General features: G+C 41.8%; 1 protein-coding gene across 17 annotated transcripts in view; it reads right to left on the reverse strand.

Annotated features, from left to right (window-relative positions):
* Positions 1-15,032, reverse strand: part of kif1b (kinesin family member 1B) — a 247,101-nt gene that overhangs the window by 151,801 nt on the left and 80,268 nt on the right. For 10 of the 17 annotated variants that reach the window (XM_033048546.1, XM_033048542.1, XM_033048540.1 and 7 more), the window contains exons 6-11: positions 12,318-12,496; positions 11,438-11,549; positions 8,821-8,898; positions 8,421-8,486; positions 8,305-8,322; positions 1,545-1,620 (exon numbers count right to left, since the gene is read on the reverse strand). In XM_033048546.1, the coding sequence (XP_032904437.1) occupies positions 1,545-1,620; positions 8,305-8,322; positions 8,421-8,486; positions 8,821-8,898; positions 11,438-11,549; positions 12,318-12,496 (529 nt within the window). The remainder of the gene's footprint in view (positions 1-1,544; positions 1,621-8,304; positions 8,323-8,420; positions 8,487-8,820; positions 8,899-11,437; positions 11,550-12,317; positions 12,497-15,032) is intronic. The other 7 variants (XM_033048547.1, XM_033048544.1, XM_033048541.1 and 4 more) reach the window with 1 other exon arrangement.

Below are 15,032 nucleotides of genomic sequence, written 5' to 3' on the forward strand. Positions count from 1 at the left end.
GGAGAGGCACAGTCTCTTCATCTCCGTCCATCCCAAATAAAATGTTTTATTATTATGTTTCAATAATACTGCACAAGAGTTTATCCAAAATCTTTTGAATTTGAACCGAAACTTTTTAAGTGATCAGCATTGGCTTAGTCTATTGTGTCTTTTAACCTCTCAAGACCAGGAAATTAGTAGCAGGCACAAGGTGCTGGAGTAAATCAGTGGGTCAGGCAGCATCCCTGGAGAACATGGATAGGTGACGTTTTGGGTCGGGACACTTCTTCAGACTGATGAGTTCTCCAGGCACGCAGCCTAACTCGCTGAGTTACTCCTGTACCTTGTCTTTTTTTTGTAAATCAGCACCTGCAGTTCCTCGTTTTGACAATTAATAGCAGGGACAGGACATATGTGCTGTCTAACTAGTTCTCCCATTCTATTAAAATCAGATCATCCTAAACCTTCATATCCTCTCTCCATATCCATAAGGAGTCATAGTGTAAAAGCAGGCCATTTGGCCCAACTGGCCCATACCGACCAACGTGTCCCATCTACACTAGTCCCACTTGCCTGCGTTTGGCCCATATCCCTCTAAACCAGCCCTATCCAGGTACCTGTCTAAAACATATGGAAAAATCATTGGCATGAAACATTAACTTTGCTTCCCTCACCACAGACACCGCCTGATTGCTAAGGATTCCCACCAGTTTGCACTGCCTCAGACATCGATGGCTTTTTGATTTTAGATCCACCTCTGAAGCAGAGTCCCTGCAAACCTCAGACCAGAGTCTTAAATTTACTCAACAGCTGAGAAACCCCAGCTCATCGACACACAGAATCCTCTCACCATCTCAAACCTCAATGAAGAACCATCTGTGGGGAAAGTTTTATTAGACACAGAAGTTGGTTAGCGCGTAGATCGCACAGCCAGGGGTGCTCGTGGAGGCCAGTGCAATGGTGGTATTTATGCAGGGTATGGAGGGACATGGTTTAGGCAGAGATTAGTTTAACTTGGCCTCATGTTGGGCACAGACATTGTGGGCCAAAGGGCCTGCTGTTCCATGCATCCTGGGACCACAACCCTCCAACCAGAAAATAGCCTCCAGGAACCTCAAGGGTTCTTCCAGTGAATTTAGACCAATTTTCCTCAACCACCTCCTGCAGGATAAGAATGATCAAATCCATTTAAAGTCCGTTGCACCATTGCCACACAAGCAAGCGTATCATTCCATCTCAGCAGCAATTGAAATGTACTGGGAACACCATATGTGATCTCACTCGAGCCCCATTCTGTCAACGGCCATCGGGCATTAGAATAATAAAGAGAGACTACCGCCTAGTCTACAATTCACCAGGTAAGTTTACGGAAAAGTAAAATAAATAAATGAATACGGTCAATTGAAGATTTATGACAACGAATATCACCAGAATGCAGAAAGTAACAGTCAGTCATGTGGTGAAGATTCTTGGCGACCATTAGACTTTAGAGATTAATCATGGCAAGATTTAAGGTGGGAATAAACATACATTGAGAAAACACTTAAATTTTGTTGTCAACTTACCCAAATTCTCTCTCAGAAGCCACGTCAGCACAGAGTCTCTGTATGGAATAAAATCAGTCTTCTTTTTCTTCTTACTCTGCACAACACACATAAAATGAACAAGTTATAGTCGGCAGTTCACTGGCTCTCGCTCTGCAAAATGTTAGATTGTTTCTGGTCTTTCCCAAATATTGATAACTATGATATAGTCATGGAGACACTCAGTTATATTTCGTTCCCAAGACAGGGTGCGATCGGCCAGGCAAGTTTATCGATTATTGTTTTGTTTTTTTAATATTTAAATATTTTTTAGTAGAAGTACAATAATGTAGTACATAAGTACCTAATACATAATGAGATATTACAGTTCATGTACAACTTCTTGTTTCAAATTTAACAGAATAGAACAGGAAATGAGACAAGCCAAGATAGAGAAGAAGAGTATCATAAACAGTGGTGATAGTGTTAGATCGTGAGATAGTAAAGAAAGCCCGAAGAAAAGGTAGAAGGGGATAGAGTGGAAAAAAGAGAAGAGAAAAAAAGCTAGAGAGAAAGAAAGGAAATAAAAATAAAGTGATTGAAAGAGATATACCTATTTAATATCTTTATCCACCCTTCACCCGTTTCTGAAACGTTTAATTTCTAAGGTTATGTTGCACCATGCGCTTGTAAAAAGTCAATAAAAGAAGACCAAATCATTAAGAATTGTTCTGCTTTGCCTGAAAGGAGATTATTGCTTCTAAACTGAGTCTATCCAAGATCAGAGGAGAGTTGGGTTAAAATTAGTGGCTATGGAGACACACGTGGGCCACAGCAGGATAAAGATGTAGGCTTCCATCATGGAGAAAATTAGTTAACCTTTGATTTTTTTACAACAATCTAATCACCATCACTAATTCTAACTTTTAATCCCATATTTGCTTTATTTTGTATTAGATGCCCAGCAGTTGTGATAAGATTTGACCACATGCCTCTCGATTACTCATTGAGTAAGTCAACCAGACCCATCCCCAAAACAAGATAGTTACAAGTCAAACTAGGGGGGAACAAAGAATTTCTATTCTTGATTAAAAGCTTCATCTGAATAGTGAAAGGCCAGGACAGAGTGGATGTGGAGAGGTCGTTTACACTAGTAGGAGCGTCTAGGACCAGTGGGCATAGCCTCAGAATAAAAGGATGCACCTTTAGAAAGAATAGGAGGAATTTCTTTAGACAGAGAGTGGTGAATTTGTTGCCACAGAAGGCCTTGGACGCCGTCAATGGACATTTTTACGACAAAGATTGACAGATTCTTGATTTAGTAAGGGAGTCAGGAGTTATAGGGAGAGGGCAGGAGAATGGGGTTAAGAGTAAGATAGATCAGCCATGATTGAATGGCAGAGTAGACGATGGGGCAAATGGCCTAATTCTCTCCTCTCACATTTGAACTGATGGAACTCTAGTCTGCCTCACCATTCAATGTGATCATAGCTGACATTCTCCAGGCTCAACCCGTTACCATGCCAGATCCTCAAAGCCTTCAATTCCCTGTGATATTTAAAAAATGCAGTGTTAGAAAGTCAAGGAGCTACACAGCATGGATTGTCCCACTTTGTCCATGCTGACCTTGGCATTCTGGGCTCGACCCATTTGCCTGCATTTGGTCCCAACTTCTTCCTGTCCATCCATCTGTTCAAATGTCTTATAAAGGACCCAATTGTATTCACTTCCATAACTTCCCATGGCAGCCCATTCCAGATATGAATTACCCTCAGTTGGAAAAATGTTGCCACTAAGATCTCTCTTAAATCTATCCTTTCTCATCTTAAGCCTGGGCCCTCTAGTTTTAGAATCGTTTACCCTGGAATACAGACTGTGAGCTTTCACTTTACCCATGTTCCTCGTGGTTTTGTACACCTCAATAGGGTCACCCCTCAGTCTCCTAAGCTCCAAAGAAAAAAATCCTTGCCTATCAAACATCTCGCTACAACTCACTGCCCATATTGCCTTTCTTGTGTAAGTGGTCCAAAACTGTGTACAGTGTAAGAATTATTCAGGTGTTTTGGAATTCTACTGAAACAGGTTTTAATTCAAATGAAACAAAAAAAACAAAACCTGTTCTAATTGCAAGCAGTTTGAAATTAAAAGGGCAGCTTTATAAACAGACAGCGCTGTTGAAAATGAGAGGCCATGTGGCCACAGCAGGAGGCTGCTGAAGAGATGTGGTTCATAAACATACATGAACAGGTACATCGATAGGAAAAGTTTAGAGGGATATGGGCCAAACGTGGCAGGTGGGACTAGTGTAGATGGGGCATCGTGGTCAGTTTGGGCAAGTTGAGCTGCAGGACCTGTTTCTATACTGTATGACTATGGAAAGGAGACAAGGAACTGAGCAAAAACCAAAATGCTGGAGAAACTCGGCGGTTCAGTCAGCATCTATGGAGAATGGATAGACAAAGTTTTGGATCGGGACACTTCTTCAACCTTAAGGGTCTCGATGTAAAACAACACCGACCCATGCTCCCCTGGGATGCTGACTGACCCGCCGAGTTACTCCAGCACTTTACGACTTTGTTCATATTACAAAAGATTATGAGTGTAAACACAACATTTTGCTGGCCTAACAATGCAAAGCTAAATGGGGTGGTGCTAAAATGGCCGATATTTTGCAATGACTGAATGCTAAATTGCGACGTTATTTACGTGGAACTTGTAGCAGCAATTTAGAGACCTTACTCAACAGTAATTAGAGCCGTCTATTTATGGTGACACGATAACTATTTCTGCAGCCCTGATGACATTTAAATACATCCACAAGTAGGAAAAAAAGTGTAGTATACTATATATAGAAAATGGAAAGTGAGCAGAAGGTTAGAGAGAACGCAGAGATGGAGGAGCAAAACTGTGATCAGGATAAGGACCATAATTAGATTTTTCAAGGCCAATAAGACAGGGAGAATTGCAAAAATTTTCAAATCCCCAAAATAAGGATTGCAGAACACCTGATGAAGATGCAAAAATAAGCAGGTGCTGATGAACATACAGGAAATAAGTTGGGAAACCAAGCAAGCTAAAAATATGGTTTGTGCCAAGTTCAGTAACCATTTCATCAACGACTGGTCATTTTTGCAGTTATATTCTGGAATTTCATATATTTTCATTGTAAACACAGTGAGGAAATAGAAAGGAGATGAGAAGTAGACTGATTGATTGAATGGCGGAGTAGACTTGATGGGTCCAATGGTCTAATTCTGCTCCTACAGCTTATGAACATGAGTGGGGGGAGGGAGGGAGGAGAGAGAAGAAAAAGAGAGCTTGATACTTGAATCATCCCAATTCTAAATTCCTACAACACAATAGTGATAGTTAATGGAATAACTGCTCTAACATTGTTTTGGCTCGTGATTTTAATATTTACAAATATTCCCAAACTAATGAAATACATCTATAATGCAAAGCTGCTGGCATTTCATTCTTCTATATACATAATTATGTTCACACACTTACACTAAATTTAAATTTATAGCTACACGTCATATTTGCTTTAACCATGAAGGGTCAAAAGACAACTCCTTCCTAGGCTTCAGTTTAACGGTATTCTATAATCAGCTGGGATAAGCTAATTCCAATAAAATTCCCTTTGCCGAGTGTGCAGTCTATGCTGGCCACTTATATTATGTCAGGGCTCCAATATGGAAAGGCACACACTTGCTCTGCACGACTTCACACCTCAAATCGTGCCACAGGCCTATGAAGATTCATCAAATTAATAACCAGTCTATCGCTTCAATCAATATATTTAAATTTACAGAAATTAAATTTGGCATCTACAAATATCTACCATGAAGGTATAATTCACACCGCTTTGAACAGTGTCTCTAATTTCCATCGATTTCTTCGCCCATTTCTAACTAAAATAATTGAGAAATTTGGTCCACTCAGAATCACAGAAGTTTTACTATAATATAACTATCTAGCCCATATCCATTTTCCACCACTAGCTCTTCCAATCACAGTTCTTCAAGCACACATTCATGCCTTGTTTAAATGTGGAGAGTTCTTTTATATTTACCATCCTTTCTAACTTTCGAGTGTTAAAAAAAAACTCTTCATCAATTCCCTTCTAATCCATCCTCCAATTAGTTCACATCCGTGCCCCCAGAGTTTGATCCCTCTGCCAGGAGAAACAGATTATTCACCTGCTTCTCTCATGGTTTTACACCCCTCCATTCAGTCTCGCCACAGCCCCCTCTTTAACAAGGAAAACAGACCCATTTCTCTTCATAACTCTCATCATAGCTCCGTAGCTCCACTTCTCCAGTCTGCGTAACATCCCCAAATCTCCATTGCTCCTTCTCCCACGCTTTACTGCAGTGTGTTAACTACACAGGACACGGGCTGTGATCGAACCAGTGCTGTATAGTTTCATCACTACCTTTCCGTCTTATATTCTATACCTTTGGTATGGGTATGCCGAAAGCAAGGTATGCCTCTTGGCCAATTTATTGAGTGCCATTGAGGATTTGTACACACATGCTCCAAGATTAAAATCCTGCTATTTATTCTTGTCCTATACCTTCCGATAATGCATTGCACACAGCTCATAAGGCTAAATTCATTTGCCATTTCTCTGTCCAATTGACCAAATATTCTCAATTTTCCTGCAGTCCAAAGATTCTCTATTCACTTTCAACCATTGTATTGATTGAAAGATACAGCATGGAAATAGGCCCTTCGGCCCACCGAGTCCAGACTGATCATCAATCAACCGCTTACACTATAGTTTTATGTTAACCCACTTTTACACCCAATCCGTACACACTTGGGGCAATTTTAAGAAGCCAATTAACCTTCAAACCCGCACGTCTTTGCGATAGAAACATATAAAATAGGTGCAGGAGTAGGCTATTCGGCCCTTCGAGCCTGCACCGCCATTCAATATGATCATGGCTGATCATCCAACTCAGTATCCTGTACCTGCCTTCTCTCCATACCCCGATACCTTTAGCCACAAGGGCCACATCTAACTCTTAAATATAGCCAATGAACTGGCCTCAACTACCTTCTGTGGCAGAGAATTCCAGAGATTCACCACTCTGTGTGAAAAATGTTTTTCTCATCTCGGTCCTAAAAGATTTCCCCCTTATCCTTAAACTGTGAGCCCTTGTTCTGGACTTCCCCAACATCGGGAACAATCTTCCTGCATCTAGCCTGTCCAACCCCTTACGAATTTTGTAAGTTTCTATAAGATCCCCCCTCAATCTTCTAAACTCTAGCGAGTACAAGCCAAGTCTATCCAGTCTTTCTTCATATAAAAGTCCTGACATCCCAGGAATCAGTCTGGTGAACCTTCTCTGTACTCCCTCTATGGCAAGAAGTGGGAGGAAACCGAAGCACCTGGAGGAAACCCATGCAGTCACAGGGAGAACGTGCAAACTCCACACAGACAGCACTCAGTCAGGATCGAACCAGAGTCACTGGCTTTGTGAGGTAAGAGCTCTCCCAGCTGCACTACTGTGACATCCTAGTGTTTTTTTAATGTTAGAAGTTATTAAAATGGTGGGATAGGCTAGGATTGCAACCCGTTATTAAATGTTGTTGCAACATTTCCTAATATAGAATATTCCGGTAGCTATCTACCTCGATGGAGAGAGTTCATGGTAAAAAAAAAAAAAAAAAAGGCTTTCCTGACACTATACTGCTATTTAATGTAGTTAGACAAAAGCGCTGGAGAAAGTCAGTGGGTGAGGCAGCATCTATGGAGCGAAGGAAATAGGCAACGCTTCGGGGCCCGAAACGTTGCCTATTTCCTTCGCTCCATAGATGCTGCCTCACCCGTTGAGTTTCTCCAGCACTTTTGTCTACTTTCGATTTTCCAGCATCTGCAGTTCCTTTTTAAACATCTGCTATTTAATGAAATCAGTTTGTTGTTCATCTGAATTACTGCGTCAACTGTTTCCTAGAACAGAGAAAGATACTGACAAACAGGACCTCTAACTTCAACATCCTCGCATGTTAAGTATCCTTTCTACTTTCCATTGAAATTATTGCATGAAGATAAAATGACACAGGTGGAGGCAGGTTCTCTGGATGCTTTCAAGAGTGAGCTAGATAGGGCTCTTATAAATAGCGGAGTCAGGGGATATGGGGAGAAGGCAAGAACGGGGTACTGATTGGGGATGATCAGCCATGATCACATTGAATGGCGGTGCTGGCTTGAAGGGCCAAATAGCCTACTCCTGCACCTATTGTCTATTGACAAAGAATAAATTAATAAAATAAATTAGTTCTATTTAAAGGGGTCAAACGTCTTTAGTCTTTGTGGTTTAAATATAAATAGGCTATGATATTTTACCCAAGATAAATCTAAATATTTATAATTGCACTATAATATTTATTCCACATTTGTTCATTTTCATTTTTTTTTCATAAAATTATTAAAAGTTAGAATGCAAAGTAGGTAAATTAGTACCATGTAAATAGTGATTTAGTCGTTCAAAAGGAGAAGTAAACCAAGGTAAAAGATGTTCACACTACTTAGAAACAAACTGAAGACAATTATTATTACGATTAAATACGTAACAAATTCCTCGTATGTTGCAAAACATACTTGGCTAATAAAGTATGATTATGATTGTTTAATTGGTGTTTTTGAAACAGGTATGTAAAGTAAACCAAATGAAAGAAAGCTTGCACACAACAATGTGTTTTTAAAACTATATTTTCTATATATAAAGAGTCACATACAAACAGACAAAGGTTAGATGATCACTAAATACAATGATGGTCTGAACATTACCTTACTGGGAGCATTATCCTGCAATGGCAGCACAGTTTAAAAAGACAAAAAATATATAATCAGCAATTTTTCTCCACTTTAAATTCTCTTCAAATATTGCAACATTGCAAACTCACCACTTCGGCAAGGGCAGAGATGACTTTTCCCAATGTTGTGAGTGATTTGTTGATATTTGCTCCTTCCTGAAAGATATCAATCCCACTCTCAGATCAATGTCCAATTTGGGCAACAACAAAAAAAATCAAACTTCTGCACAAATCCTACGGTAACGATCCAGGTGTTTTGATGTATCAAAGTTTACTTCACGGTGGTTAGCTTACAGATAAGCTCTCAACAATAATTAAATATTCCACAGCCAGATCCCATTAAAAGGTCTTTCCATTAAAACTCCCAACAAAAGCAAAGTGCCAGCAAAAACATGCCAGGGTCATTACTAGTATATTGACGAGGATGTCATTAAACATTCATTGGATTCAATTAGCAGAATTAAAGGAAGAATCTGCTGTCTCGCTTTACCTTTAATCTTGTTCCTTTAGCCCCGGTGGAGTCTGCTCTCTCGCTGCCAGCCAGATCAACCAGGCTAATTTTGCTGACCTAAACGTGGATGGAATTGGAACAGGAGTCAAATCAGCTTTTAAACTTAACCAAACCATCAGCTGGTTCTAAACTTCCCAGGGTAGAGGCAGAATGAGGAGGAAATGGAAGTTGTTCGTGGGTTGAATGTACGTTTGCTTACTAGAGATCAGTCAACGGGCGGCACAGTCGTAGAGTTGCTGCCTTACAGCGCTTGCAGTGCCGGAGACCCAGGTTCGATCCCAACTACGGGTGCTGTCTGCACGGAGTTTGTACGTTCTCCCCGTGACCTGCGTGAGTTTTCTCTGAGATCTTCGGTTACCTCCCGCACTCCAAAGACGTACAGGTTTGTGGGTAAACTGGCTTGGAAAATGTCAACATTGATAGTTTTAATTTGTGGGGATCGCCGGTCGGCGTGGATCCGGTGGGCCGAAGGGCCTGTTTCTGCTCTGTTTCTCTAAAACTACAACTAAAACCGGGTGAGAATAAATGGTTCTCTCCAGCGTTCGGATCCTCGGTCAACATCACTGGTCACCGTCAGATTGTGGGGCGTGGAATTTAGCAGACATGCGAGGCTCCCTTTCCAAGGTGGGGCATGTCGGCAACTCTGGGGGAGATGGAGGCAGCATTGGAGGGAGGGTGGAAGAGGCTGTGTGGATGGATTGACGGAGGTGGAGGAGGCAACAGCGGCCAAGCATACAAAACCGAAGGTGAGAGGGGAGGGAACCTTATGGTGCCCGAGCGCGTCCTGTCAGTGGTGGCGGCCTGAAGAAAATGCTGTCCCTAGGGGCTACAACGTAAGCCGCACCAACAGCAGATTGCATGCTTCTTATCTGAGTCGAACTGATCATTAAACTAATTCAACTGCTTCAGGTCATTAAAGGTGCATCACAAACATCAGTCTTTCATGTTGAACTAAAATCTAGCCTCGTCCACACAAAATAAAATCACCGTCTAACAATGTGAAGAACTATGGTGAGGAACTGTCCTTCCAATCGGTTGGAGGAGAGGGGAAAGAAGAGGAAATAAAAATCATTGAGAGATGAAGAGAATATAATTTTTAGTATGTGGAGGAAGGAACTGCAGATGCTGGTTTACACTGAAGATAGACACAAAATGCTGGAGTAACTCAGCAGGACAGGTAGCATCTCTGGAGAGAAGGAATGGGTGACGTTTCAGGGTCTCGATCCGAAACACCACCCATTCCTTCTCTTCAGAGATGCTACCTGCTCGCTGAGTTACTCCAGTAGTTTGTGTCTATCTTCAGAAAATAATTCTTTACAGGTTATAGATACAAAAGTGCAGATTGACAGCATTCTCACTTAGAAATAATCATTTAACTGAGAATGGTTCTCACCATCGTGGTTAGATTGTGATTAACTCTTCAATCTAGTTACCAATGGAACAATTGTACAATTATCCCAATTTTTATTTATTAATATAATTCCTGGCAGAAACAAAGGAATCCTGGGACAGTGGGAATGAGGAGCTGAAGAAAAGAAGAGTCATACTAAAGCTGACAAACCCAAAGGCTGATCAATCATAAAGATCCAACGAGTTTTGAAAGAGGTTGTTTGGAGATGGTGGGTGCCATCTCCCCTGGTCCTGTAGGATCTAGATTTGTTCCTGTTGATTGAAGGATAGCAAAAGTGGCCCCACTTCTTGAGAAATAAGGAGAGACAGAACAGAGAGCTACCAACCTGCTAACTAAGGAGATGAAAAATATAGAGAATGATGTAAACACAGAACCACTTAGAGTCAGAGTCACAGAACACAGAAACAGGCCGTTCGACCCATATCAATCAAGATGCCCCATCTACACCACTCCCACTGCCCGCATTTACCTCATATCCCTCTAAACCTATCCTATCCATGTTCCTGACCAAATACCTTTTAAATGTTGTTATGGCACCTGCCTCAACTACCTCCTCTGGTTCCATATACCCACCAGCCTCTGCGAAAAATAAGCCCCTCAGGTTCCTATTAAATCTTTTATCTTTCCCCTCTCACCTTAATCCCATGCCCTTTGGTTCATGATCCCCCTACTCTGCGTAAAAGAGTGTGCGCTCACCGTATCAATTCCCCTTATGATCTTCTCCACCTCTATAAGATCGCCCCTCACTCACTCTCCTGAATCACAGCCTCCTGTGCACTTTGAAAAGACTAACGAGGTTCGAGCCAGCACTGTCCGCCATTCAATATGCATATGATTCATGATCATATTGAATGGCAGTGCTGGCTCAAAGGGCCGAATGGCCTACTCCTGCACCTATTCTTCAATGTTTCTACGATGCTTTGGATAGGACCAAAGGCTGATTTCATTTTTCACACGACTTTGACGCTAGGGTTGTAGAGTTATATGGTACAGAAAGAGAACACTTCCACAGAAAACGGAAAGAGCATGTCTCTACGTGGGAAATACTAGTGTACTCGTGTTGAGCTCATGGGTAAGAATAAGGAAACAAAGGGAACTGGAAAGGACAAAGGACATAAGTAAATGGAAAATCAGCAAAAGACTGAGTATGAAAATTAAACGAGGGTTCACTTCTCCAAGTTGTACCTTTTCTGTACAAAGGTCAGTTTCCACATCGTGCCTCTTCTGTGTAAAAACTATGGTGAAGACAGCGTGGGATCTGCTGCTGGTCTCGTTCATGTTTGTTGCTGCTACAGTTCTGGAATAATAAAACGGGATTAATGTTACAGCTGTTAAAATACTGTTAAAATACATGGCTAAACTAATATCTCAACACTTCCCCATAAGGTCCAAACTCGAAGGAAAGGAATTATATCTTGTAAGAACTTAATAAACAGAATTCAACTGTTGGTTTAATCTCTGATCTTCTTCTTGCAATCCCTGGAAGACTTTGACTCCAAGACTGAGAGGTGCAGAGCCTGGAAAGATGCCAACACCAACAACGGAGAGGTAATCACAGACCCCACAGTGAAACCACCGGGATTTGACCACCATCACAAGCAGGGTGTGGATGAGAAAGTTGGATTAAGAATCCAAACCTTTGATGCATGGCTGCTGACAATAAATGAAAGGTGCATGGATGTACAAAATCATTTACAAAACCAAAGCTCCTCACTTATTACCTTTACCTTTGAGGAAATATTTAAGGGGGAAAAAACACAGTCTTTACAAAACAATATTCGGGGTAGCAGTGGCACAGTTGCTGCCTTGCAGCACCAGAGACCTGGGTTCGATCCTGACTATGGGTGCTATGTTCTCCATGTGACCTTGTGTGTTTTCTCCAGGTGCTCTGGTTTTCTCCCAAAGATGTGCAGGTTTGTAGGTTAATTAGCTTCTGTAAATTGGCCCTAGTGTGTAGGATAGAACTCGTTGGTCGGTGCGGACTCAGTGGGCTAAAAGGCCTGTTTCCACGCTGCATTTCTGAATAACAATACGACTAATCTGACTCAGGCACTTGTGGCCTTACCTGGCTTTGTTCCCGGCATCCATGAGATCCGCAATATCCGTGTATGACGTAACAGCCAGTTTGGAAAGGTCTTCAACGTAAGGACCCAGCAATGGATGCTCTCGAACCCGCAGGTTTCCTTTGGTCTTGGGATTCAACAGATCCCGAACCCTCTCACAATAAATCTCCATGTAACTCACCTGCAAGTAAAACAAATACTGGATTGGAATGAAGAACAAAAATGATCGGTACATCAAGAATTAGGTACGGACTAAGGTTGTTTCTTCACCTGGGTGCCACTGGCAAGGCTGATTGCCAAATGCCCTGAGATGGTGGTAGTCTTGAATTGTGACCAGTGGTACCACAGGTGGCTGGTTAGGACATTTTAGAAGGCAGTTAAGAATTTACCACATTGTCCAAATCAAGGACATAGTACTTCCTTCCCCAAAGGATGTTAACAAATCAGTTGGGGATATAACCACATTCAGGAAGTTTCACAGTCACCATTCTTGATGCAAGCTCTTTATTTCAGATTTATTTACCATCATCAACAGCATTTGAGTTCCCAGCAACTCTGATGGGATTTGAATACATAGAATAGAAGAATAGAATAGTTTCTTTATTGTCATTGTAACATGAACCATGTACAACGAAATTGTAAAATGTCATCCAGTCAGTGCACCATTCAAACATTTCTAAAAGCTAACGATACATACAAGGTAAAATATTTAAAAAAAGATAAACAACTAAAATAAATATCATGAAAATAGCACGCATAAACACCCAGCCCTACATCCTTCTGTCGATTTCACAGTCTCTTAGTATGTATCGCCCCTGCGTTCCTTGGCGGCTACATTTAGTGCCTTTATAGCAGTGGGGTAAAAACTGTTTTTAAGTCTGTTTGTCCTTGTCCTTGTAGATCTGTACCGTCTGCCTGACGGTAACAGTTCAAACAGGGAGTGTCCGGGGTGGGAAATGTCCTTTATAATACTCTGGGATTTTTTGATGCAGCGGGAACTGTGTAAGTCCTCCAAGGTAAGGAGAGGGCAGCCGACAATCCTCTGGGCGTTGTCAATGGCCCTCTGGAGCGCTTTCCTCTGAGCCGCTGTGCAGCTGGTGTACCATACGCATACACAGTATGTTAGGATGCTTTCAATGGAGCACCGATAAAAGGACAGCAGCAGTCTCTGAGTGATGTTAGTCTTCCTGAGCCCCCTCAGGAAGTGCAGTCTCTGCTGGACCTTTTTCAGCAGCGCAGAGGTGTTCACGCTCCACGTCAGGTCCTCCTCAATATGGATTCCCAGGAAGCGGAAATCCGCCACCCTCTCCACACAGTCCCCTCTGATAATTAATGGTACCATGTCCGTTTTATTCTTTCTGAAGTCTATTATTATTTCCTTTGTCTTTAAGGTGTTGAGGAGCAGGTTATTTTCTCCACACCACACTGTCAGCTGCTCCGCCTCATCCCGGTAGGCGTACTCGTCCCCCCCGGAGATGAGTCCCACCACCGTAGTGTCATCCGCAAATTTGACAATGGTGTTGCTGTGGTGGGCGGGGGTGCAGTCATGTGTGTAGATGGTGTAGAGCAGGGGGCTCAGCACGCAGCCCTGTGGAGAGCCGGTACTGAGGCTGAGGGCCGTGGATGTGTGATGGCCCACTCTGACTCTCTGGCTGCGAGCTGACAGGAAGCTATTTATCCACATGCATACAAAGCATGGAAGATTTGTTTTTACAAAGGCCTAAACACTAACAAAAGAAACAGTTTCTATACTTGTCCAAGGGGAGGGAGTAGGAAAGCAGTAACTTCAACCATTTTATGTATTCATCCTGCATAAGTCATCAATTAATATCAGACGGAATTAATGGTAGCAGGAGATTGACAGAATTATGTTTCAGAGAAGATGAAATGGTCTTTGGGTTGCCTTATTGCATCAGCTAATGTTGGAAATTAAAAGATTGCAATCTCATGTATATGCATGTTAGCACTTAACTGTCTTAAAAGTGCTGCTTTTTACAGTCCACTAAATCTTCATTGGATATCATAAATTATGTATAATTAATCTACAGCCTCTGACTTTTGAGAGCATTCTATTGCTTTTCCTCTTACAGGCCTCTTTGTAGACGCCAAACACTAATTTGCCAGCTGAATTTTCCTTTACAATTTGATTGGGGTGTGGAGGAGATAGAAAAACATTTACAATTGTACATTTTTTAAATTCTGGTCCTTTGAAACCCCATAATAGAGCCTGCCTTTGATTTAAAAAAAAGACAAACGTGTTCAAAGCCAAGTTCCATTCAACCATTACCAATATAACAGAATGGAAGTGATGGGATAGACAGATTACTACAAATCATGGACATACCTTAACTTTCTCAGATGCCCGAGAAAATAAATGAGCTGATGCACTTTTGTGATCATTGCATCTTGATGCTTTAAGTTCCTCGGCATCCATATCACCGGCAACTTAAAGCTGTCGACCATCTCTATATCAGCTTCGTTAATGAGAAAAGTGTTGTGTTCACCCCCTCTCTTCCTCTGGTCAGCAACCAATTCTTAATAGCTGTTTTCTTGACCTAAGACTATGACACAAGGTCTCTTTCTTGTGTGCCCTCTCATCATAGTGGAATTGGTCAACAATAGCGCCATCAACAAACTTAAAGATCGAGCTGTCGCTGTACTTGGCCACACAGTTGTACAGAGAGCAAAGCCTGGGACCGAGCACACAACCCTGCGGA

This window comes from Amblyraja radiata, chromosome 31, assembly GCF_010909765.2.
Source record: "Amblyraja radiata isolate CabotCenter1 chromosome 31, sAmbRad1.1.pri, whole genome shotgun sequence".
Taxonomy (NCBI): domain Eukaryota; kingdom Metazoa; phylum Chordata; class Chondrichthyes; order Rajiformes; family Rajidae; genus Amblyraja; species Amblyraja radiata.